The sequence below is a fragment of the Nerophis lumbriciformis genome, linkage group LG06, assembly GCF_033978685.3.
Source record: "Nerophis lumbriciformis linkage group LG06, RoL_Nlum_v2.1, whole genome shotgun sequence".
NCBI lineage: Eukaryota > Metazoa > Chordata > Actinopteri > Syngnathiformes > Syngnathidae > Nerophis > Nerophis lumbriciformis.
The window spans coordinates 32,083,291-32,106,479 of record NC_084553.2 but is presented as its reverse complement, the minus strand read 5'-3'; the positions used below and the strand labels follow the sequence as shown (position 1 = coordinate 32,106,479).

The 23,189-nt window shown below is 43.0% G+C and overlaps 1 protein-coding gene across 2 annotated transcripts in view; it reads right to left on the bottom strand.

Moving 5' to 3' along the window:
• The window catches only part of fes (FES proto-oncogene, tyrosine kinase), a 73,921-nt gene that overhangs the window by 39,154 nt on the left and 11,578 nt on the right, over positions 1 to 23,189 (bottom strand). For both annotated transcript variants that reach the window (XM_061963523.2, XM_061963524.2), the window contains exons 3-8: positions 21,375 to 21,548; positions 4,799 to 4,895; positions 4,493 to 4,676; positions 2,339 to 2,476; positions 2,117 to 2,242; positions 1,883 to 2,005 (exon numbers count right to left, since the gene is read on the bottom strand). In XM_061963523.2, the coding sequence (XP_061819507.2) occupies positions 1,883 to 2,005; positions 2,117 to 2,242; positions 2,339 to 2,476; positions 4,493 to 4,676; positions 4,799 to 4,895; positions 21,375 to 21,548 (842 nt within the window). The remainder of the gene's footprint in view (positions 1 to 1,882; positions 2,006 to 2,116; positions 2,243 to 2,338; positions 2,477 to 4,492; positions 4,677 to 4,798; positions 4,896 to 21,374; positions 21,549 to 23,189) is intronic.

The following is a 23,189-nucleotide window of genomic DNA, read 5'->3' as shown; positions in this document are numbered from 1 at the left end:
CATGGACTCGATGGGACTCGAGGCACCACTTAATGCTTTCAGCAGTTGTCCGCTAAATGTTAAGTGGAGCTGAACTCTGTTGATGCGCTTCATCTTCGACATCAATAACAGCTCCACACATTGGTGAGTGAGCCTTGTGAGCGATATGGAAAGACAACCTGGAACTCGCAATGCTAACAACAACGTCTATCCATCAAGTTAACCAGTATTTTGCAGAACAATTTACACACCTGGTTTCAGCGAGTGAAGCCCACTTTCTAACTTAGAGGAATAAATAAGGATGTGACAAAGTATTTCCACGTTGTTGCTGTGTTGTAGTGGCCAGGTGATGGCCATAGCATTGGCGCTTGGAGAATCCACCGGTGTACAGGTGAGTATTGTCATTTGCAGTAGAAAACCAGTCTAAAGGTGACATTTGGGTGTTATTTCATCTTTAGAGGCCTCTAGATATGTTAAAGAAACATATTTACCCTAGAAGGTCATAAAAGTTTTAATGCTGTGACTATGAAACCATTCGATTTATTTATAATAATCCTACTTCCCTGAAATGTGTTTACCACGGTCAGGCCTCGAACTAATACAATGACTGAACTGTGCCTAGTGACAAGTGCTGATAAAAATAAAGCAAAACGATTTAAGCAATTCTGTTGATTTCTGATACTGCATCTGCAAGACATTTTAATTTTCTAATGTACCGTGAAGGATTTGTGTTATCCGGGCAATTTATAGATTGAATAATTATAAGAGAAATGATGTTTTAAAAAGTTCATCTGGCAGTAGGAGGTAGTCCGCCATGTGTTTGCTATCCCTCCCATGCGGGCCTTGTAGTGTGATCCACAACACTGCTTCCTGACACCACAACATGAGATGTTCCCGTGTGGACTTTGCTACTTGGGTGTGGTAAAGGTCCTGCTCAGCCTGTAGTCCACTCACCTTTCTTTTCTTTCTTTAGTTTATTTTGAACATTAACACACTAACAGTATAATACATCACACAATTTCATATCATTTCTCTTTCCATCATGTCCGAAAAGGAGTAGGAAGAAGCAAAGCTTTTTTAATTCTACCCATTTCCCACTTCAGAGCATTTACAAATACTTCATTGAATGACTACTTTGTGAATAATTAATACAGCAGTCCTACTAATATATAATTAAGTCAGTCATGATAAACATACTGAGATGAAGAATATCCCATTTTCAATAAGGTTGAAGGTATTTCTCATAATTCTTCTTCTTTGTACTTTGTAAGCACTATTAATTTGAACAACCAACATCATATCAGTACATTGTTTAACTTTGCTTAATCCATTCAATAGTTTAATTCCACATACTGATATACTAAAGGTTTTTAGTGTTGTACGAGCATACAAATGTTTTGAATTAGTTTTTCCTCGAAGGTTATATTTCTCCTCTTTAGTTGAGAAGAATTGTTGTACATTCTTGGGTAGCAGGTTATAGTTTGCTTTATACATCATTTTAGCTGTGTGCAATTTTACCAAATCATTGAACTTCAATATTTTTGCCTCAATAAATGGTTTGTACATTCTCTATATCCAACATTATGTATCAGTCTAACTGATCTTTTTTGTAACACAGTTAATGAATGTGAATTGTAGTGGTTTCCTCATATTTCTACACAATAACTCAGATATGGTAAAACTAGCGAGCAGTAGAGAACATGAAGTGATTTTTGGCCAAGGACGTATTTTGCTTTGTTTATTATTGAAATGTTTCTTGCCACCTTATGTTCTTTATTTTTTATATGATATTTCCAGTTCATTTCATCATCTATTAATACTCCCAAACATCTAGTTTATTTTACCCTTTCAATGTCTACTCCGTCTATTTGTATTCTTGTATGATGCTCTTTTCTACTGTTACCTCTGGCCCTTCTTGTCTCCTCCTCCATCCATTTCCAAATCCAGCTCCAACTGTTCCGCTGCAACCTGCTGGGAGCCCAGAGACCGGGTCAGGTCCAGCAGTTCCTCCTCTATTGAAGTCAGCCTGGGCCAGGGAGATGGAGACACACATTGGACATGAGGGGAGAGAAATGGGAAGTCCAGAAGAACAAAAAGTGTTCCAAGGTGGAACATGTGATGTGTTGTTAGTTCTCACCTGTGCTGGATCGTCTCCAGTGTTAAGTTATTTAACTCCACATCTTGGGAGTTTAGTTTCTCAGTGTCTGCGTTTTCCAAAAGACTGCAATCAAATTCTGCACAAGCAGGAATCTCCCCCACAGACCTGTACACACACACACACAGTTCAAATGATTATGGCTGTAGCCAGGCTGGTTTCCGTGCCTGCAGGATCATATCATCGGAAGGGAAGCCTCGATACCTGTTCTGTTGGATGAAGCTCTCATACTCTGTGAGCGGATCGATAGACGTAATAGCAGTGGACATCTCTCTGTGGATGTGCACTACTTCATGATGAACCAGAGAGGAAATATCAAAATACTCCTGCAGGATCTCCTTTCTGGCTCAGATGTTCATGTGGAAATGAAAATTAGACTCATACTTGAATGGATGCAAGAATAATGATATACAGTATGTGAATAGACAGACAATTGTCTGTATGTCAAAGAAAATGTATATTTCATGTGCATATTACACTGTGTGTGTATGAAAATGGACAGACGGTGACACTGTGTATATTAGAATATACATGTATATGTATACATTTGTGATATGTGTGAAGAGAGTTACAATTCGCGCGTGAATAATAGATTTACATAATTGCATATGCATGAAACGACAAATGTTGACAATATGTGTGTGTGTGACTAGACACACATATGGATGTTGACGTGATGTGTTTATGAATATATATTTGCAGTGTGTGGGTGTATGAATAGGCAAATTATAAAAATCAACATATACAATACATTACCACAATGTGTTATGGACATGTATGTGAATGGACAAACAGACAGATGTTTACATGCTTGGTGTATGAAAATAGATGTTTTCGCTGTGTGTTTATATGCATGAAAACAATAACAATAGACATATTAACACAAGTTGTGTATGTGAATGGACAAACAGAAAAGTGTTTACATGTTTGGTGTATGAAAATAGATTATTTCACTGTGTGTGTATGTGAATGAAAACAATAGGAATAGATATATTACGTGATGCGTGTATGTGAATGGACAGACTCATGTTTACATGCTGTGTATATGAAAATAAATATTTGCACTGTGTGGGTGTATAAATGGACAAGCAATAAGACTAGACAGATACATGGTATATTAACACAGTAGGTGTGTATATGAATGAACAAACATGTATTTGGTGTGTATAGAACAACAATTTGTGTATGAAGAATAGACGTCCATGTTTGTACATGCATGAAACAACACATGTTGACATTATGTGTGTATGTGAATGGACAAACAGACGGACGTTCCATGATATGTGCATGAAAATAGATAGCTTCCAGTATCTGGGTGTATGAATAGACAAATGATAAAAATAGACATATACAATACATTAACACAATCAGTTATGGACAAGTACAGGTATGTGAATGGACAAATACATGATGTGTGTATGAAAATAGATGTTTTTCTGTGTGTGTGTGTGTGTGTGTGTGTGTGTGTGTGTGTGTGTGTGTGTGTGTGTGTGTGTGTGTGTGTGTGTGTGTGTGTGTGTGTGTGTGTGTGTGTGTGTGTGTGAAAACTATTCGAATAGACATGTTAACACAATGTGTGTATATGAATGGACAAATAGATGTTCCCATGCTGTACTGTGCTACTGTGCTTCCATGCAAAATAGATATGTGTGCTGTGTGTGTGTATGTGAATGGACAAACAATAGGAATACACGTATTTACACAATCTGTGTATGCGGATGGAAAAACAGACATGTTTACATGCTGTGCGTATGAAAATAGATCTTTGCTATTTGGGGTTATATGAATGGACAAATAAAAACAATGGACAGATATACTGTGTTACCACAAAATGTCTATGTGAAACGAGAGGCATACTGTATGTTAACGTTTACATTTTGGGTCTTTACAAATAGACTGACAGCGATTCAATAAAGAATGTACAGTATGTGTGAAATAGCAAAGGAAAAGCTTGCTGTGTGTAGTAATGCACTTTATAATACACATTCACACATTTTATTGTAATGTACATTCATCACGGTGATTGCAAAATGTAAGTGTATGAATAAGCTTGTCTAATAATACTTCATTTTCATTGTGTGTCTGCTACTATTGGCTTATGAGGCAAACATTGTCTGTGCGCCATACATTTTGCCTGGCAACAAAATGTGTGAAAATGTGCGACATTATTCGCTGGATATCAATATTAGTTATTAGTATAATAAATGACATATATGTATATATATATGTGCTCTTTAAAAAGCCTATTACACATCTTTATTAAGTGGTTGGAGTGCCACGGTCTCACTATTTCCCTTCTGAAAACTCCACTGAGACAAGTGAAATTGAAAGCAGACACAATATGAAATGTGATCTTACAGGATGAGCACCACCTCCTGCTGCAGAGCCTGCAGGGCATTAAGCATGGCGGGCAGGATGTGAGCGTGGTGCTGCTCCTGGTAGACTTGTGCCGCACGGACAGACAGCACATACTCATTGTGCGCCTCGTGGAGCCTGAGCGTTGCCTTGACACAACGTTCCTTTGCTCGGTTACGCTCCTTGTCTGTGTGCACGCACAGGAAGAGAGCATTCAGATACACAGTAGGTCAGATGAACATTTAGATGAACTGTTTAGTCACGCACTGTAAATGTCAAGAGAAATTAGGCAAAATAGGACTTGTGTACCTTTACTGGATTCTTGGAACTTCCTCTTTGCGTGGGCAAAATCTCTCGCTGCCTGCCTGTAGTTGCCCTTCAGCCTCTCCACCTCTGTTTGCGTTATCTGCGACACACAACAGCTATTTAGATGCTGCCAGAGAATTATTAATGGGCAACTACACTCTTTTGGAATTTTTTCCCATCATCTACAATACTTATGAGAGACTAAAATACATATTTCCCTCCTATGTGTGTTATAAATAGTGAAACATTGCAAGTACAAAGCAAATATGAAATTCAAATACTAGGCCTATAAAGCGACCTTGAAAAAACATCCAAAAACCACAATCAACACTTCATTAACTGTACTGTATTTTTCAGACTATAAGGCACACTTAAATGACCAGTAGAATGGACACACAAGTTGACTTGATATCATTAATTGTGTTTCATTGTATTCATTAAACCATATCCAATTGTACTTATAATCCGCAAAGTATCAATCAATGTTTATTTATATAGCCCTAAATCACAAGTGTCTCAAAGGGCTGCACAAGCCACAACGACATCCGCGGTACAGAGCCCACATAAGGGCAAGGAAAAACTCACCCCAGTGGGACGTCGATGTGAATGACTATGAGAAACCTTGGAGAGGACCACATATGTGGGTAACCCCCCCCCCCCTCTAGGGGAGACCGAATGCAATGGATGTCGAGTGGGTCTGACATAATATTGTGAAAGTCCAGTCCATAGTGGATCTAACATATTAGTGAAAGTCCAGTCCATAGTGGATCCAACATAATAGTAAGAGTCCAGTCCATAGTGGGTTCAGCAGGAAACCATCCCGAGCGGAGACGGGTCAGCAGCGCAGAGATGTCCCCAACCGATGCACAGGCGAGCGGTCCACCCCGGGTGCCGACTCTGGACAGCCAGCACTTCATCCATGGCCACCGGACCTGTGTCCCCCCCCCCCCCCTCCACAAGAGAGAGGGGGGCAGAGGAGAAAATAAAAGAAACGGCAGATCACCTGGTCTAAAAAAAGGGGTCTATTTAAAGGCTAGAGTATACAAATTAGTTTTAAGATGGGACTTAAATGCTTCTACTGAGGTAGCATCTCTAACTAATACCGGGAGGGCATTCCATAGTACTAGAGCCCGAATAGAAAACGCTCTATAGCCCGCAGATTTTTTTTGGGCTCTGGGAATCACTAATAAGCCGGAGTTCTTTGAACGCAGATTTCTTGCCGGGACATACGGTACAATACAATCGGCAAGATAGGTTGGAGCTAGACAATGTAGTATTTTATACGTAAGTAGTAAAACCTTAGAGTCGCATCTTAAGTGCACAGGAAGCCAGTGCAGGTGAGCCAGTATAGGCGTAATATGATCAAACTTTCTTGTTCTTGTCAAAAATCTAGCAGCCGCATTTTGTACCAACTGTAATCTTTTAATGCTAGACATAGGGAGACCCGAAAATAATACGTTACAGTAATCAAGAGGAGACGTAACGAACGCATGAATAATGATCTCAGCGTCGCTAGTGGACAAAATTTAACAAATTTTAGCGATACTATGGAGATGAAAGAAGGCCGTTTTAGTAACACTCTTAATGTGTGACTCAAACGAGAGAGTTGGGTCGAAGATAATACCCAGATTCTTTACTGAGTCGCCTTGTGTAATTGTTTGGTTGTCAAATGTTAAGGTGGTATTATTAAATAAATGTCGGTGTCTAGCAGGACCGATTATCAGCATTTCCGTTTTCTTGGCGTTGAGTTGCAAAAAGTTATTGGACATCCATTGTTTAATTTCACTAAGACACGCCTCCAGCTGACGACAATCCGGTGTGTTGGTCAGCTAAAGAGTGCAGGGCCAAAAACCGAACCCTGAGGAACTCCGCACGTTACCTTAACATAGTCCGAGGTCACATTGTTATGGGAGACGCACTGCATCCTGTCAGTAAGATAAGAGTTAAACCAAGACAAGGCTAAGTCTGACATACCAATACGTGTTTTCATACGCTCTAATAAAATATTATGATCGACGGTATCGAAAGCAGCGCCAAGATCAAGAAGCAGCAACATAGATGACGCATCAGAATCCATCGTTAGCAGTAGATCATTAGTCATTTTTGCGAGGGCTGTCTCCGTAGAGTGATTTGCCCTGAAACCGGATTGAAAAGGTTCACAGAGATTGTTAGACACTAAGTGTTCATTTAACTGCTGTGCAACAATTTTTTCGAGGATTTTCGAAATAAAGGGAAGGTGGGACACCGGTCGGTAGTTTACCATGAGGTCAGGATCGAGGTTAGGTCTTTTGAGCAGAGGATGAAAAACCACTTTCTTGAATGCTAGGGGAACAGTGCCAGAGGAAAGTGATAAGTTTATAATATTTAGCACTGACGGACCTAATGATACAAAAAGCTCCTTGATAAGTTTCCCAGGAAGTGGGTCAAGTAAACGTGCTGTTTGTTTTATCCCACTTACATGCCGTAATAATTCCTCTAATGTTATTTCATCAAAAAGAGAGAGACTATTTTGGAGGGCGGTATCCGTCGTATATACAGTCGTATCTGTGTTAATAGAACCCAGTTGTAGCTGGGATGCGTTTTCTTTAATCTCCTTTCTAATGAGTTCAATTTTCTTATTAAAGAAATTCATAAAGTCATCTGCCGAATGGGTGGAGCCACTGGGAGGAGTCCCTTGTTGGGTTAGCAATGCTACTGTCCCCCAATTTTAATCGCATTATTAGTTCCCACAAGCATACATATCTCACTCACGCTACAGTACACACATCAATAGGGACTGGAGGTCGGCTGTAACGGCTGACCTCCTAATTTTAACTACACAGTAGACATTCTGGGGGCCTTGTACACATGCATGGGGGGATGGGGTTCGGCGCACCCCTCATTGCCTTGTCGGCCGGCGGGGACTGCGGTCTGGTGGCCTGCCAGGCTTTTATTCATTTATTATTGTTATATTTTTTTTTTATTTTTAATGTACTTATTATTTTTATTTTTATTATTTACTTATTTTTATTTTATTTTATTTTTAAATTTTTTTTTTTTTTTTTTTTTTTTTATTAAATCTTATTATTTATTTGTGTGTGGCGTCGCGCGGATCTCACTTCCTGTTGGGTGGGGTCCGTGCCCGTGTGGCCCGACCTTGCGCTGTGGGGTCTCTGTTGGTGACTTGATGTGGTGGCGGCGCAGCCCCCGTGTCTGGTCTGGATGCTGTGTCTCGGTTGTTTGGGCGGTGGTGTGTTTGTGCGGGTTTGGGTTGGGGTGGGGGGCCTTTTGGTGGGGGGGGTGTTGGTGTCTCTTGTTTGCGTGTTGGCGTTCGGGCTGACTGGCGGGCTGGCGCCGGCTGGTCTCCGTGGTCCTGGTGGCGTGTGGTTGCTGGTCACAGTTTTTTTTTTGATCGCTTTGATTTGATTGGCTGGTGCTGGCTGTCTGGGGTTATCGCGGCTGCTGTTTCTGCTGCCGTTTGTTTGTGGTGTGGGCGCCCGTGGCTGCTGGGTCTGGTGCAAGGGTGTGGCTGATGTTGTGACTGGTGGCAGCGCGCGCGCGTGATGGCTGTCGGGGCTGACAAACTGTGTATATGTATGTATATGTGTGTGTGTGTATGTGTACATATGTGTATGTATATGTATATATGTGTATGTGTGGGTATGTATACATGTATGTGTGTATGTGTATGTATATATGTATGTATGTATGTAAATTTCTGGGGGTACGCTCTGGGCCTGCCTGTCAGACGGGGGTCGACGCCTCAGGCTACTGCATCCGAACTGCGTGTCTGGAGCTCCTGGGTCCCGCTGTCCATCCCTTCCGGGTGCCCGTCTTGGTTGGGGCCTGTTGGGCCTAGTCCCTGCATCTATTGTGGTAGCTTGGTGCTGCAAGGTATTCCGAGGTGCTGCGAGTCGGCCAGTTGCTGGGGTAGTGACCTTGTTTGTCAGCATGTCTGTGATCTTCTTTTAATTCTTTTTTTTAATGTTTTTATTTTTTTATTTTTTTATTTTTTTAAATATATTTTATTAATATTATTTTTTAATTTTTCCCCTCCCTCAGAGGGGGGGGCTCAGCCGGGCGGTTGCTGGTTGTTCCATCTCCATCGTTGGGGTCCCTGCGGGTGGGGTGGGTGGTTCCCGTGGCCCTGTGCCTGGGTGGTCCTGCGGCAGCCGATTTGGGTGGGGTGGCCGGGGGCTGGCCTCGCCGCGCTCTCCGGGGGTGGGGGGTGGGTTCGTGGGGGCCCGGTTGCCGGTGGGGCGGGGGCGGTCTTCCCGTCCGGTTGCGGGGAGTCTCTGGGTCCCTCGGGCGGGGCGTCTCGCCTTTCTGCCCGTGTGGGGTGTGGTCTCTCGCTGGCTTGGGGTCTGGCTGTCCCCTGCTTTTCTCGTGCCCTGTCCTCTGCCGGGTGCGTCTGTCTGCGGCCTGCTGCTGGCCCTTGTGGGCGGTACGGTGGGCCGGGCTCTGGGGTTCCTGTCGCTGGCCGGCTTGGCTGCGTGGGGGCGGTGGTCCCTGGTTCCCTGGGCACCACGCCTACTGTTTGTGGGTTGGGCTCTCGGGGGTGATGGGGCCGTGCTCTGGCTCCCACGCACTCTGGGAGTCGAATGTATTGTACATGCAAATTCACATATGCTCACATACGTACATAGGTACATACGCTCCCACATACATACACAAATACAGTACATATTTACCTACCTAATGTTCGTACATCCACACGCACATTCAATATACAAACATACACATACACATACTGTACATATACATTCACTGTACAAACACATATACACATTCTGTACATATACATTCATTGTACAAACACATATACACATTCTGTACATATACAAGTACATATGCATACTTACACTCATGCACATAATCACGTTTCATCAAACATATATTAACGTTGTTGCCCTAGGGTAAACTGGGTGTAACACATGGCACACTGACAAAGCTTAGCCTATTGTGACTATAACAATCTACAAGGTTAATGTAGGTTGCTTCTCTTTCTCCCCCTCCATTTTTCTGCATTCTTTCGTATCTCAAGTTATCATTACGTATATGTATTGTTGCATTTAAACAACTGTATTGTTGATAATAAAGGTAAATTATTGGTATTGTTCATTATCAATAGCGCTATTTCTATTGGTATTTGTATTGATCCATTTGTAGTGTAATAATGCTCATTGTCATTTCTGTATTATTTTTTATTTTTCGCTAACTGCTTATTTGCTATTACTTTTACCATCATATTTGTACATGTCATATTTGCTGATGTTGCTCTATTGTTGTTGTTGTTGTTTGCTGTTGTTGTTTTTGTCTCTCTGTCTAATCCCCCTCTTGTCCCCACAATTTCCGCCTCGGTCTTCTTTTTTTTTCTCCTTCTATCCCCTCCTGCTCCGGCCCGGCTGCACTAAATGATATTATAAATACATTTAATAAATGTATAATATATATAAATCCACCCTTTTCGCCCGGAAAAGGGTGGAGTGCCATCTCCGGGTTGGGGAGGAGATCTTGCCCCAAGTGGAGGAGTTCAAGTACCTCGGAGTCTTGTTCACGAGTGAGGGAAGAGTGGATCGTGAGATCGACAGGCGGATCGGTGCGGCGTCTTCAGTAATGCGGACGCTGTATCGATCCGTTGTGGTGAAGAAGGAGCTGAGCCGGAAGGCAAAGCTCTCAATTTACCGGTCGATCTACGTTCCCATCCTCACCTATGGTCAAGAGCTTTGGGTTATGACCGAAAGGACAAGATCACGGGTACAAGCGGCCGAAATGAGTTTCCTCCGCCGGGTGGCGGGGCTCTCCCTTAGAGATAGGGTGAGAAGCTCTGTCATCCGGGGGGAGCTCAAAGTAAAGCCGCTGCTCCTCCGCATCGAGAGGAGCCAGATGAGGTGGTTCGGGCATCTGGTCAGGATGCCACCCGAGCGCCTCCCTAAGGAGGTGTTTAGGGCATGTCCGACCGGTAGGAGGCCACGAGGAAGACCCAGGACACGTTGGGAAGACTATGTCTCCCGGCTGGCCTGGGAACGCCTCGGGATCCCCCGGGAGGAGCTGGACGAAGTGGCTGGGGAGAGGGAAGTCTGGGCTTCCCTGCTTAGGCTGCTGCCCCCGCGACCCGACCTCGGATAAGCGGAGGAAGATGGATGGCATTTAATAAAGTCAAATACAAATAAGGCAACAAGAGAAGTATCCTACACTTCTCTTTTGTAAAGTAAATCTGAACAGCCGACATGGGCATCTACATCAACTATATGATTTGCCTGAGAAGCTGGACAGGACACACAAAAAAAAAAAAAGCAATGCTACTGTACTAAACAAAAATGTAGGATTGTTTTTGTTGAGGCGGATGAGATTTGAGTAATATTTAGCTTTAGCTAAGGTAAGCATGCGTTTATAAGTTAATAATCTATCACACCATGCTTGATGGAAAACCTCAAGTTTAGTTGCGCGCCATTTGCGTTACAGCTTTCTACATGATAATTTATGAGCTCTAGTTTCTTCTGTAAACCATGGGGTGTGCCTTTTAGGGGCCCTTTTTAGCTTTAGTGGTGCTATACTATCAATGGTTTCGCGCAGGGCGTCGTCAAAGTTGTTAGTGAGGTTATCAATAGAGCCCACATAATTTGGGAATGGTGCCATTACCGAAGGCAGTAGGTCAGCAAGAGTCATCGTTGTGGCAGCATTAATGTTGCGGCTGCTATAGCAGTTATTATTATTATTAGCTTGTTGACAATGAGTCAGAACTTCGAATTTTATAAAGTAATGATCGGACATTACTTTAGTATACGGGAGTATCATAACTTTGGAGGTGGTGACACCCCTGACAAGCACTACATCTAGTGTATTATCATTGCGATGCGTGGGTTCATTTATTATTTGTGTAAGACCACAGCTATCAATTATAGTCTGGAGCGACACGCACTGAGGGTCTGATGAGATATTCATATAGATATTAAAGTCCCCCATTATGATTATATTGTCGGCGTGCGTCACTAGATCAGCAACGAACTCTGAGAATTCACTGATAAAGTCAGAATAGGGCCCTGGGGGGCGGTAGATAACAGCCAGGTCGAGAGGCAGCAGTGTGACAGACCTCATAGTAAGCACCTCAAACGATTTATATTTATTATTTAGGTTAGGGGTAAGGTTAAAGTTTTCATTGTATATTAGTGCGACCCCCCCACCCCTTTTAAGGGGACGGGCAATGGTTTGAGCCAGGTTTCGCTAAGACCAATGACGTTAAGATTGTTGTCTCTAATGATCACATTAACTAATAACGTTTTGGAAGACAATGATCTCATGTTCAAAAAGCCCATATTATAGGTATTGGGCTGTTTTGACGAGTTTTTGTTGAAATTATCCATAGTAGCAATATTAATAATGTTGCGTTTATTATGCGTAGTGCACTTTAAATAGTTTCGACCATATCTAGGAATTGATATGACGGGAATTTTCAGATTGTTTGCTTGGTGCTGCGATAAACTGAACGCATCATAATTTGCCACCTCAGTAGAATGCATGTCTACCTATGACACAGTCACAACAGAAAAAACATTATGTGAGTTGTGTATTATTCTTAGAGAATTGTTATGTGTGCAGGGATTATCCAGCCTGGCGCTGGCTAGTTCTAGCTTAACTGACTCCTCACCCAGACTAGCAGACTCTGTAATTGTCTGTGACCGGGCTTGCTCTAGTGTAGTTACTCAAATGTGACTTAAACAGTAGTCTATGTTTTTAGCCAGGATGATGGCGCCTTCCTGGTTAGGGTGAAGGCCGTCTCTCATCAGCAAGCCTGGTTTGCCCCAGAAAGAGGGCCAATTATCAATAAACGTTAGTCCCTGTTGTCTACAGAAGCTAACCAGCCACTTGTTAAGCGAGACTAATCTGCTATACCTCTCATCATTGCCTCTCGCAGGCAGAGGGCCAGATACAATTACTCGAAGCCTGGACATTTTTCTAGCGAGATCATAAGTCCTAGCTATGTTTCTCTTTGTAATCTCTGACTGTCTCATCCTAGTGTCATTGGAGCCAACGTGTACAACTGTATTCGCATAACTAGTGGTGCGATTAGCCTGCCGTACGTGTTTACTAGGCCTGTTGCGAGTTAGCTCCCTAAGATTAGCTTCAATGTCAGGTGCTCTGGCCCCGGGAATACACTTAATTGTGGCTGGTTTGCTAAGCTTTATGTTTCGGGTGATGGAGTCCCTATGACTAAGATGTGGTGCCCGGTAGACTGGGGTGTAGAACTAGCTAAAGGGCTAAATCTATTATGCGTCTCAACCGGTACACCGTAGCTTGTAGGCCGCTTAGGGCTGCTATAAACTGGGCTAGTTAGCTCGCTACAGCTAATGCTAGCAGATGTGTCTGCAACATCTAAAGTTACGAGATTACTCTGCTCTAACTGGCAGACACGGCCCTCTAGCAGAGCCAACCTATCCATGAGTAAGGTGCGCGAAGAGCAGGAAGCCATACTCATAGTATTTTCTGTCACCGAGTGAAGTTCCTGCTGTCTTCTGGGAAGTGGTCGTGGTGTGCGGGAGTAAATTCCTTCCGACCGACGCCGCCTTTCTCCGCGCTAGTTTTGTTAGCTTAGCAGCTAGCTAGCTGAGGGAGGGGTGGTGAGACAGAGATCGGGTGATTTGCAAGTTAAATAGGACTACTAAATATGTTTGGGAACTAGTAAAGAAAGCTGCAAAACAATTAAAAGCACACAGATAGAACGATACTTAGCTTTTTCGCAACAGCGAGCAGTATGTGAAAAGACCGTCTAAACATCAACCAACCAATCAATCAATCAAAGTTTATTTATATAGCCCTAAATCACAAGTGTCTCAAAGGGCTGCACAAGCCACAACGACATCCTCGACTCAGATCCCACATCAGGGCAAGAAAAAAACTCAACCCAATAAACATCACAATATGCCACAAAAATTAGTCAGCCGTTTTGAATTTTCCGCTCCAAACATCGTTCGCAGTTTCTATAGATTTCAGAGTCGGATGATGGGAGCATTTGTGCACTCTGACCATGTTATCAGATCAGTCATACCTGAAATATGCAAACATTGGAAAGAGATGTGGTGTTTATCATTCACAATCCTTATGTAAGACAAGAACACGTATGCTTGGCTTTTTTATGCACTCGAAATCGTAAATAAATAGCTAACAATTGAGTCAACAGATTAAGGGGTCCTCTTTTTCTCCCATAAAACCCTCTAAAAACCCCCAAAAATATTCTATTTATGTGTCGTGACATGAAAATCAACCAAATATAATCCATATATATTGTTATTGTAAGCGCTAATGCAGGCAGCCTATTTTAGTGGCGCGTTGATAGCAGTGAGCTAATGCTATCTTACAGTGCTATTGTTGAAACACTGCGCCGGTGGTTGCTTCTGCTTCGTCTCAAACTTGCTAAAAGTTAATTCTAGAATATAATTCATGCATCTCTCACCTGGTATAAGGCAAATGTGGCCATGGATCGAGAGGCTGCGTGAGATGGCGAAAAAGACACAAAAAGAAGCTAGTTGCGAAAACTATTCTTTAAGCCTTTGTACGAATTGTGATTGATTCTTCATCTAAAAGGGATTATGTCAGTGTGCCGTCATTGTAATGTGTTTATTTTTTATTTTTATTATGGTTAGTTTGTATGTTCAGCACCTAGCAATACTGCTGATGCTACATCCATCAATCTATTTTCTACCGCATGTCCCTTTTGGGGTTGCGGGGGGTGCTGGAGCCTATCTCAGCTACATTCGGGCGGAAGACGGGGTACACCCTGGACAAGTCGCCACCTCATTGCAGTGCTGATGCTACAGTGTTTCAATAAAGCTACATTCCTTTAGCACTCGGCTTCTAAAACTTACTGCTCATCCTTTTTGTGTTCGAGCTTAAAAATATAAGGTGCTGGATTATAATTTTCTCCAAAATTAGCTCTCACAAAGTCTGCTTGATTAGCATTGTTGTTCATGGGGAAAGGATCTGAGGTTCCTACATCAGCGTCACGCGATCACAAGACTGGCTTACTCATTATCTTGTCAGAATGGCTCGGGAATCTATGTGATTTATACTGTTTTCATATTTATTTACTGGCAAACTTGAAGTCTTTTAGTGTCATAAATCAGATATGATAATAGCTTCAATATAGAGGTAACTTGCTTTTCCACTCTACTAGTACTTTAAAATCCTTTCATTTTCTCAACAATCGATCGGGCCCCTTATAGCCCGGTGCGCCTTGTGTATGTATTAGTTCTGGTAATTCTGACCTCCAAGCAATTTTATGATAAGTGTGACCAGTAGATGGCAGTCACACATAAGAGATAGTGTGGACTGCAGGTTGACCCCTGTTCAATAAATGACACTTGCAAGCACCGGTAAGCAAAAAAAGACCCAAACTTTGGTGTTTTCTTGATAAAAATAGAACATTACACACGGTGCTCAAAAATCTGTCAATGTTTTGGTACGACGAAGCCGCACCGCTTGATGGATAGTCGCAGCATTACGGCTACCATAGTCAGACGTGCTGTGCTACGACACACAGGTTGCATGATAGCAATGATTGGGCTTCAAGATGCAGAAGGTAGCAGGAGACAGGTATGAGGTATTTATAACAAACAAAGACACCTACCCCGGGAAGTCCTGTGGGGTGTGCTCAGAGAGTATGGGGTAACAGACTGTCTTATTGTGGCGGTTCGCTCCCTGTATAATCAGTGTCAGAGCTTGGTCCGCATTGCTGGCAGTAAGTCGGACCCGTTTCCAGTGAGGGTTGGTCTCCGCCAGGGCTGCCCTTTGTCACCGATTCTGTTCATAACCTTTATGGACAGAATTTCTAGGCGCAGTCAGGGCGTTGAGGGTGTCTGGTTTGGTGGCTGCAGGATTAGGTCTCTGCTTTTTGCAGATGATGTGGTCCTGATGGCTTCATCTGGCCAAGATCTTCAGCTCTCACTGGATCGGTTCGCAGCCGAGTGTGAAGCGACTGGAATGAGAATCAGCACCTCCAAGTCCGAGTCCATGGTTCTTGCCCGGAAAAGGGTGGAGTGCCATCTCCGGGTTGGGGAGGAGATCTTGCCCCAAGTGGAGGAGTTCAAGTACCTCGGAGTCTTGTTCACGAGTGAGGGAACAGTGGATCGTGAGATCGACAGGCGGATCGGTGCGACGTCTTCAGTAATGCGGAAGCTGTATCGATCCGTTATGGTGAAGAAGGAGCTGAGCTGGAAGGCAAATCTCTCAATTTACCCGTCGATCTACGTTCCCATCCTCACCTATGGTCAAAAGCTTTGGGTTATGACCGAAAGGACAAGATCGCGGGTACAAGCGGCCAAAATGAGTTTCCTCCGCCGGGTGGCGGGGCTCCGCCTTAGACATAGGGTGAGAAGGTCTGTCATCAGGGAAGAGCTCAAAGTAAAGCCGCTGCTCCTCCACATCGAGAGGAGCCAGATGAGGTGGTTCGGGCATCTGGTCAGGATGCCACCCGAACGCCTCCCTAGGGAGGTGTTTAGGGCACGTCCGACCGGTAGGAGACCACGGGGAAGACCCAGGACACGTTGGGAAGACTATGTCTCCCGGCTGGCCTGGGAATGCCTCGGGATCCCCCGGGAGGAGCTGGACGAAGTGGCTGGGGAGAGGGAAGTCTGGGCTTCCCTGCTTAGGCTGCTGCCCCCGCGACCCGACCTCGGATAAGCGGAAGAAGATGGATGGATGGATGGATGGATGGATGGAAAGACAAAAAACGCTAAGGCACATGTGCAGCAAGGTGCAGGCCAAACAAACACTAATGCATTTGGGAATGCGCAGCTGGACACAGTGGAAACAAACTTACTTGGAAGCCTCAAACAGCATACACACGTGTAACAATCTCCCGACAAAGACCACAGCGTCAGCTGGACTTAAATAGCGAAGACTAAACTCAAAACAGGTGCACTGGCAGTAAAATATAGCTGCTGTATGACCCTCAAAAAGGAAGTGGAACTACAAAATAAGTGCGCAGGACAGGAACTCAATATTAAACATGGAAATACACTAACAAATTAAAAATATACACACCATAAAATTATTATGGTGTGTATAAGGACCCCAACATGGCATCTGTTAGGAGACATATTATCTGCCGTTGTTTTGCAATATTGTGCAAAACCCACTTTTCTTACCTATTGGTACCTGCTGTTGTGTATTTGGGATCTGCACAAGTCCCGAAATGGCCATTGTAGTCTGCACCGCAACCAAAGAGCTCCGTCTTTTTCTCTATCCTCTTGTTGTGGGGTATTCATCCTCCACTGCTGCCATTTCTCATACAAATGAGCGTATATTTCAAAATGAGTCCGTCAGTAGACTCGCTATGGAAGCGACACAAACTACAACAAAGATGACGGGGAGAAGATGCTGCTGAAGTGGAGGCGAGTAAATAAGACAACAAAACGGCACGTCCCGAAGAGACGGTCAGAAAGCTACTTGAAGATGGTCTGTAAAACATTATTTATGCAACATTTTGACCAAAAAACCACGATTGTTATGTAGACAACAATGAAGTGTTTTAAATGTAGAAAACTATTATTTGACCACTGCTCAGTGGCCTTGTGGTTGGAGTGTCCTCCCTTAGATCGGTAGGTTGTAAAAATGGGACCCATTACCTCCCTGCTTGGCACTCAACATCAAGGTTTGGAATTGGGGTTTAAATCACCAAAATGATTCCCGAGCACGGCCACTGCTGCTGCTCTCTGCTCCCCTCACCTCCCAGGTGGTGGAACGAGGGGATGGGTCAAATGCAGAGGTTAATTTCACCACACTTAGTCCGCGTGTGACTATCAGTGGTACTTTAACTTTAACTTTAATGCGCCTTATAATCCGATGCGCCTTCCGTCCATCCATCCATTTACTACCGCTTGTTCCCTTTTGGGGTTGCGTGGGGCACTGGAGCCTATCTCAGCTACAATCGGGCAGAAGGCGGGGTACACCCTGGACAAGTCGCCACCTCATCGCAGGGCCAACACAGATAGACAGACAGCATTCACACTCACATTCACACACTAGGGCCAATTTAGTGTTGCCAATCAACTTATCCCCAGGTGCATGTCTTTGGAAGTGGGAGGAAGCCGGAGTACCCGGAGGGAAACCCACGCAGTCACGGGGAGAACATGCAAACTCCACACAGAAAGATCCCGAGCCCGGGATTGAACCCAAGACTACTCAGGACCTTCGTATTGTGAGGCAGATGCACTAACCCCTCCACCACCGTGCTGCCCCCAAAAAATATGGTACATGCCGTGACCTGCATAATAACCAAGTTATAATGACATTGTTATTGTTGGCGCTTACACTGAGAAACTACATATCTGGCGTCGTGACAGCGCCTTGCTCAAAGTTGGTAATTTTTTAAAATCCACACGCTACCAGCTGGTTTCTACAAAAGAAACGCATCAAAAAACCACTGCAACAAAAAGGGAAAGAGGTGTTCTTGTCTCATTGTAGATGACGGCCAAAATTCCAAGAAGAAAGAGCCGTTTCCCTTTAATGTAACCCATGTTGAGTGCATTAATGCATTCTGTCTTTTATATTTAATACAGAGGGAAAGCGTGAGCACAATTTTTTATTTTTTTTTTACATTAGGTGTTCTATTCCAGAGATACAGGAGTGTAACAGAGTAGAAACCTGCCATTACATGGAGAGTGCGTGTGTGTGATATGACAGGATGTGGACTATGAAATATGATGTATGAGGAAATAGTCTGATAGCATCTCTGACATGCTTGCTCACTTGCAACCACATTGTCAAATCTCATCGAGGATGTTCAGGCAAAGCAAAAGTGTGTTTAAGAACACGTGTGTTTGTCAGCATGTCTGTGATCTTCTTTTAATTCTTTTTTTTTTAAATTAATTAATTAATTTATTAATTAATTTATTTATTTTTTAATATATTTTATTAATATTATTTTTTAATTTTCCCCTCCCTCAGGGGGGGGGCTCGGCGGGGCGGTTGCTGGTTGTTCCATCTCCATCGTTGGGGTCCCTGCGGGTGGGGTGGGTGGTTCCCGTGGCCCTGTGCCTGGGTGGTCCTGCGGCGGCCGGTTTGGGTGGGGTGGCCGGGGGCTGGCCTCGCCGCGCTCTCCGGGGGTGGGGGGTGGGCTCGTGGGGGCCCGGTTGCCGGTGGAGCGGGGGCGGTCTTCCCGTCCGGTTGCGGGGAGTCTCTGGGTCCCTCGGGCGGGGCGTCTCGCCTTTCTGCCCGTGTGGGGTGTGGTCTCTCGCTGGCTTGGGGTCTGGCTGTCCCCTGCTTTTCTCGTGCCCTGTCCTCTGCCGGGTGCGTCTGTCTGCGGCCTGCTGCTGGCCCTTGTGGGCGGTACGGTGGGTCGGGCTCTGGGGTTCCTGTCGCTGGTCGGCTTGGCTGCGTGGGGGCGGTGGTCCCTGGTTCCCTGGGCACCACGCCTCCTGTTTGTGGGTTGGGCTCTCGGGGGTGATGGGGCCGTGCTCTGGCTCCCACGCACTCTGGGAGTCGAATGTATTGTACATGCAAATTCACATATGCTCACATACGTACATAGGTACCTACGCTCCCACATACATACACAAATACAGTACATATTTACCTACCTAATGTTCGTACATCCACACGCACATTCAATATACAAACATACACATACACATACTGTACATATACATTCACTGTACAAACACATATACACATTCTGTACATATACATTCATTGTACAAACACATATACACATTCTGTACATATACAAGTACATATGCATACTTACACTCATGCACATAATCACGTTTCATCAAACATATATTAACGTTGTTGCCCTAGGGTAAACTGGGTGTAACACATGGCACACTGACAAAGCTTAACCTATTGTGACTATAACAATCTACAAGGTTAATGTAGGTTGCTTCTCTTTCTCCCCCTCCATTTTTCTGCATTCTTTCGTATCTCAAGTTATCATTACGTATATGTATTGTTGCATTTAAACAACTGTATTGTTGATAATAAAGGTAAATTATTGGTATTGTTCATTATCAATAGCGCTATTTCTATTGGTATTTGTATTGATCCATTTGTAGTGTAATAATGCTCATTGTCATTTCTGTATTATTTTTTATTTTTCGCTAACTGCTTATTTGCTATTACTTTTACCATCATATTTGTACATGTCATATTTGCTGATGTTGCTCTATTGTTGTTGTTGTTGTTGTTTGCTGTTGTTGTTTTTGTCTCTCTGTCTAATCCCCCTCTTGTCCCCACAATTTCCCCCTCTGTCTTCTTTTTTTTTCTCTTTCTATCCCCTCCTGCTCCGACCCGGCTGCACTAAATGATAATATAAATACATTTAATAAAGTCAAATACAAATAAGGCAACAAGAGAAGTATCCTACACTTCTCTTTTGTAAAGTAAATCTGAACAGCCGACATGGGCATTTACATCAACTATATGATTTGCCTGAGAAGCTGGACAGGACAAAAAAAAAAAAAAAAAAAAAAGAACACATGTGTGTGTGTGTATGTGTGTGTGTGTGTGTGTGTGTGTGTGTGTGTGTGTGTGTGTGTTCTTGTATTTCTCTCCTTCTTGAGACAGCAACAAGGAAAAGTTCCTTCCATATGAGGACCGGTGAACAGGTTAGGACATAAATAATGGTCCCAATACAGAAAACCATTGCATCTAATAGAGAACGTCTCATTTGCACCCCTGGTGATGAAATATGTCAACATTAGGGTGGTCCCAAAAACGAGGGATTTTTCAAACTGACTGTGTGTCAGTTTTAAAAGTGCTCCCCCTCTAGTCAACATATGAAATAACAAGTGTGTGTAAAAAAAATTGAAACGAGCCCCCTTTGGCCAAAATTAATTAAAAAAATAAAAATAAATATGTACATAGAGACATACTGTAATAACTTGAAATAAATAACGAAGACTAAAAACCAATTACAAACAAAAGATTCCTCCAAAAAAACAAAACAACTTAAAGCAGTCTTTTTCTCACAATGTGTGGACTTTTTTCTTATAAAATTTGGGAACAATTTCTCATATTCTTTCTGTTTATGTAATATTGCAATATTTTTTCGTAAAATTATTACTTTTTTATGTAAAATTATTACTTTTTAATGCAAAATGGTGACATTTTCATTATAATCCTGACTTTTATCACAATATTGCCAATTTACTTTTGTTGTTCTTGTAAAATAGTGACATTTTTTGAGTACAATTATGACTTTTGTCATAATTTTGCCAAGCAAAATTCCGATTATTATTATGACATAGCCAACATTTTTAAAGTTTTCTTATAAAATTGTGACTTTTGTCGAGTAAAATTATGACTCTATTCATAAAATTGCCAAAATGTTAAGCTTTTCTTGTAAAAATGCGACTGTTAATGAGTAAAATTCCAACTTTTATTATAATACTGCCAAAATGCTAAGTTTTTCTTGTGAAATTACAACTCATTTTTCACATCAAGCTTTTTTCATATTTGCATAGTATGTATATATTATTAATGTTGTAAATACAAATATTTATATATCTAGAAAGGGTGGTCCAAAAGAGGTAGGAATTTTTAGATGTCTTTAGAAGGTAAGAAATACAAGAAGTGTGTGTGTGTGTGTGTGTCAGTCACACACTTTGCTGAGCTCCTGCCTCAAGAGGCTCCACTGCTCCGTGTAGGTTTTGCGGAGCTGCTGTTTGTCTCGGATGAGCAGTGTCAGTTTGCTGACGGGTCCGTTCAGCAGGTCCTCAGAACATCTCCTCATCAGTTGGCTTAGAAGGTCCGTCTGAGAGACCAGAACCCCCCAGGACTGGGGGCAAAAGAAACAGGAAGAGGGTGTGACCACATTGCTTCTGCAATCAGGGTTTTGTACGCATGAGGAAAATGTCCCATGTAATTATAGTAAAACTTGATGGCTTCTTCCCTTTTTTTGCATATTCATGTCCTCCTAGAACGGGGGTCAGCAACCCGCGGCTCTCGAGCCGCATGCGGCTCATTAGTGCCGCCCTAGTGGCTCCCTGGAGCATTTTTAAAAAAGGATTGAAAATGGAAAAAGATGGGGGGAAATAATTTTTGGGTTTTAGTATGTTTATTGTTTGAGGACAAACATGAAACAAACCTTCCCAATTATTATAAAGCCCACTGTTTAATATGTTTGTGTGTATGCTTCACTGATGAGAGTATTTGGTCAACATCTTTTTGTCCTACTAATTTTGGCGGTTCTTGAACTCACCATAGTGTGGGCTGTGACGCAACAGTTTGTTTACATGTAAAATCTTCCACTCCTTCTTTGTCTCATTTTGTCCACCAAAAGTTTCATACTGTGCGTGAACGCACAAAGGTGCGTTTTGTTGATGTTATTGACTTGTTGGAGTGCTAATCAGGCATATTTGGTCAGTGCATGACTGCAAGCTAATCCATACTAACATGCTATTTAGGCTAGGTCTATGTACATCTTGCATCATTATGCCTCGTTTGTAGGTATATTTGAGCTCATTTAATATACTTTACTTGTATCCTCTGTGTATTTAATTTGGTTTTGCATGTCTCATGACACATTATCTGTATGTCATTTTGGCTGCATTTCTGATAGTTGTTTGTGTGCCATGTTGTTCCAGACCACAGCAAACATTACTTAGCTTGCCAAAGATTGTAATAAATCTATTAAAAGAAGACAGCTTGCCGTTTCCTTTAACTTGGACACACACATCTATACCGTTGGCCATTAAAAGCCAGTCATTTCCAGGAGTTATCTTACCTTCTGAGTAGCCTCTGATTTACTAATGGTTTCTAATATTGTAAAAATGTGTAGAATAAATATAAAATGTCAACATTTCTGTCAACGAAGATTTGCTTCAGCCTGCGACACATACTGTAGTCATGTTAATAGTAAGCTATTATAGCTAATATAGACACTTACGTCATGTGTGGCCTTCTTTATAAGACTTATATACGGCTTTTCATTTTTTGCGGCTCCAGACAGATTTCCATCCATCCATTTTCTACCGCCTGTCCCTCTTTGGGGTCGCTATGGGAGCTATCTCAGCTGCATTCGGGCAGAAGGCGGGGTACACCCTGGACAAGTCGCCACCTCATCAAAGGGCCAACACTTATAGACAGACAACATTCACACTCTAGGGCCAAATGTTGCCAATCAACCTATCCCCAAGTGCACGCAGTCACGGGAAGAACATGCAAACTCCACACAGAAGGATCCCGAGCTAAGTATTGAACCCAGGACTGCTCAGGACCTTCGTATTGTGAGGCACATTCACTAACCCCTGTTCCACCGTGCTGCCTCCAGGCAGCTGAGTTTTTTGTATTTTTGGTGTAACGACCGGGGCGCATGGTGATGCGGGGTTCGTTCTCTCAGGAATGCAGACGGGCGTCAGGCACAGCGTGCAGGTAAGAAAGTATTTATTTAATAAATAAATTATACTGGAACAAAGCA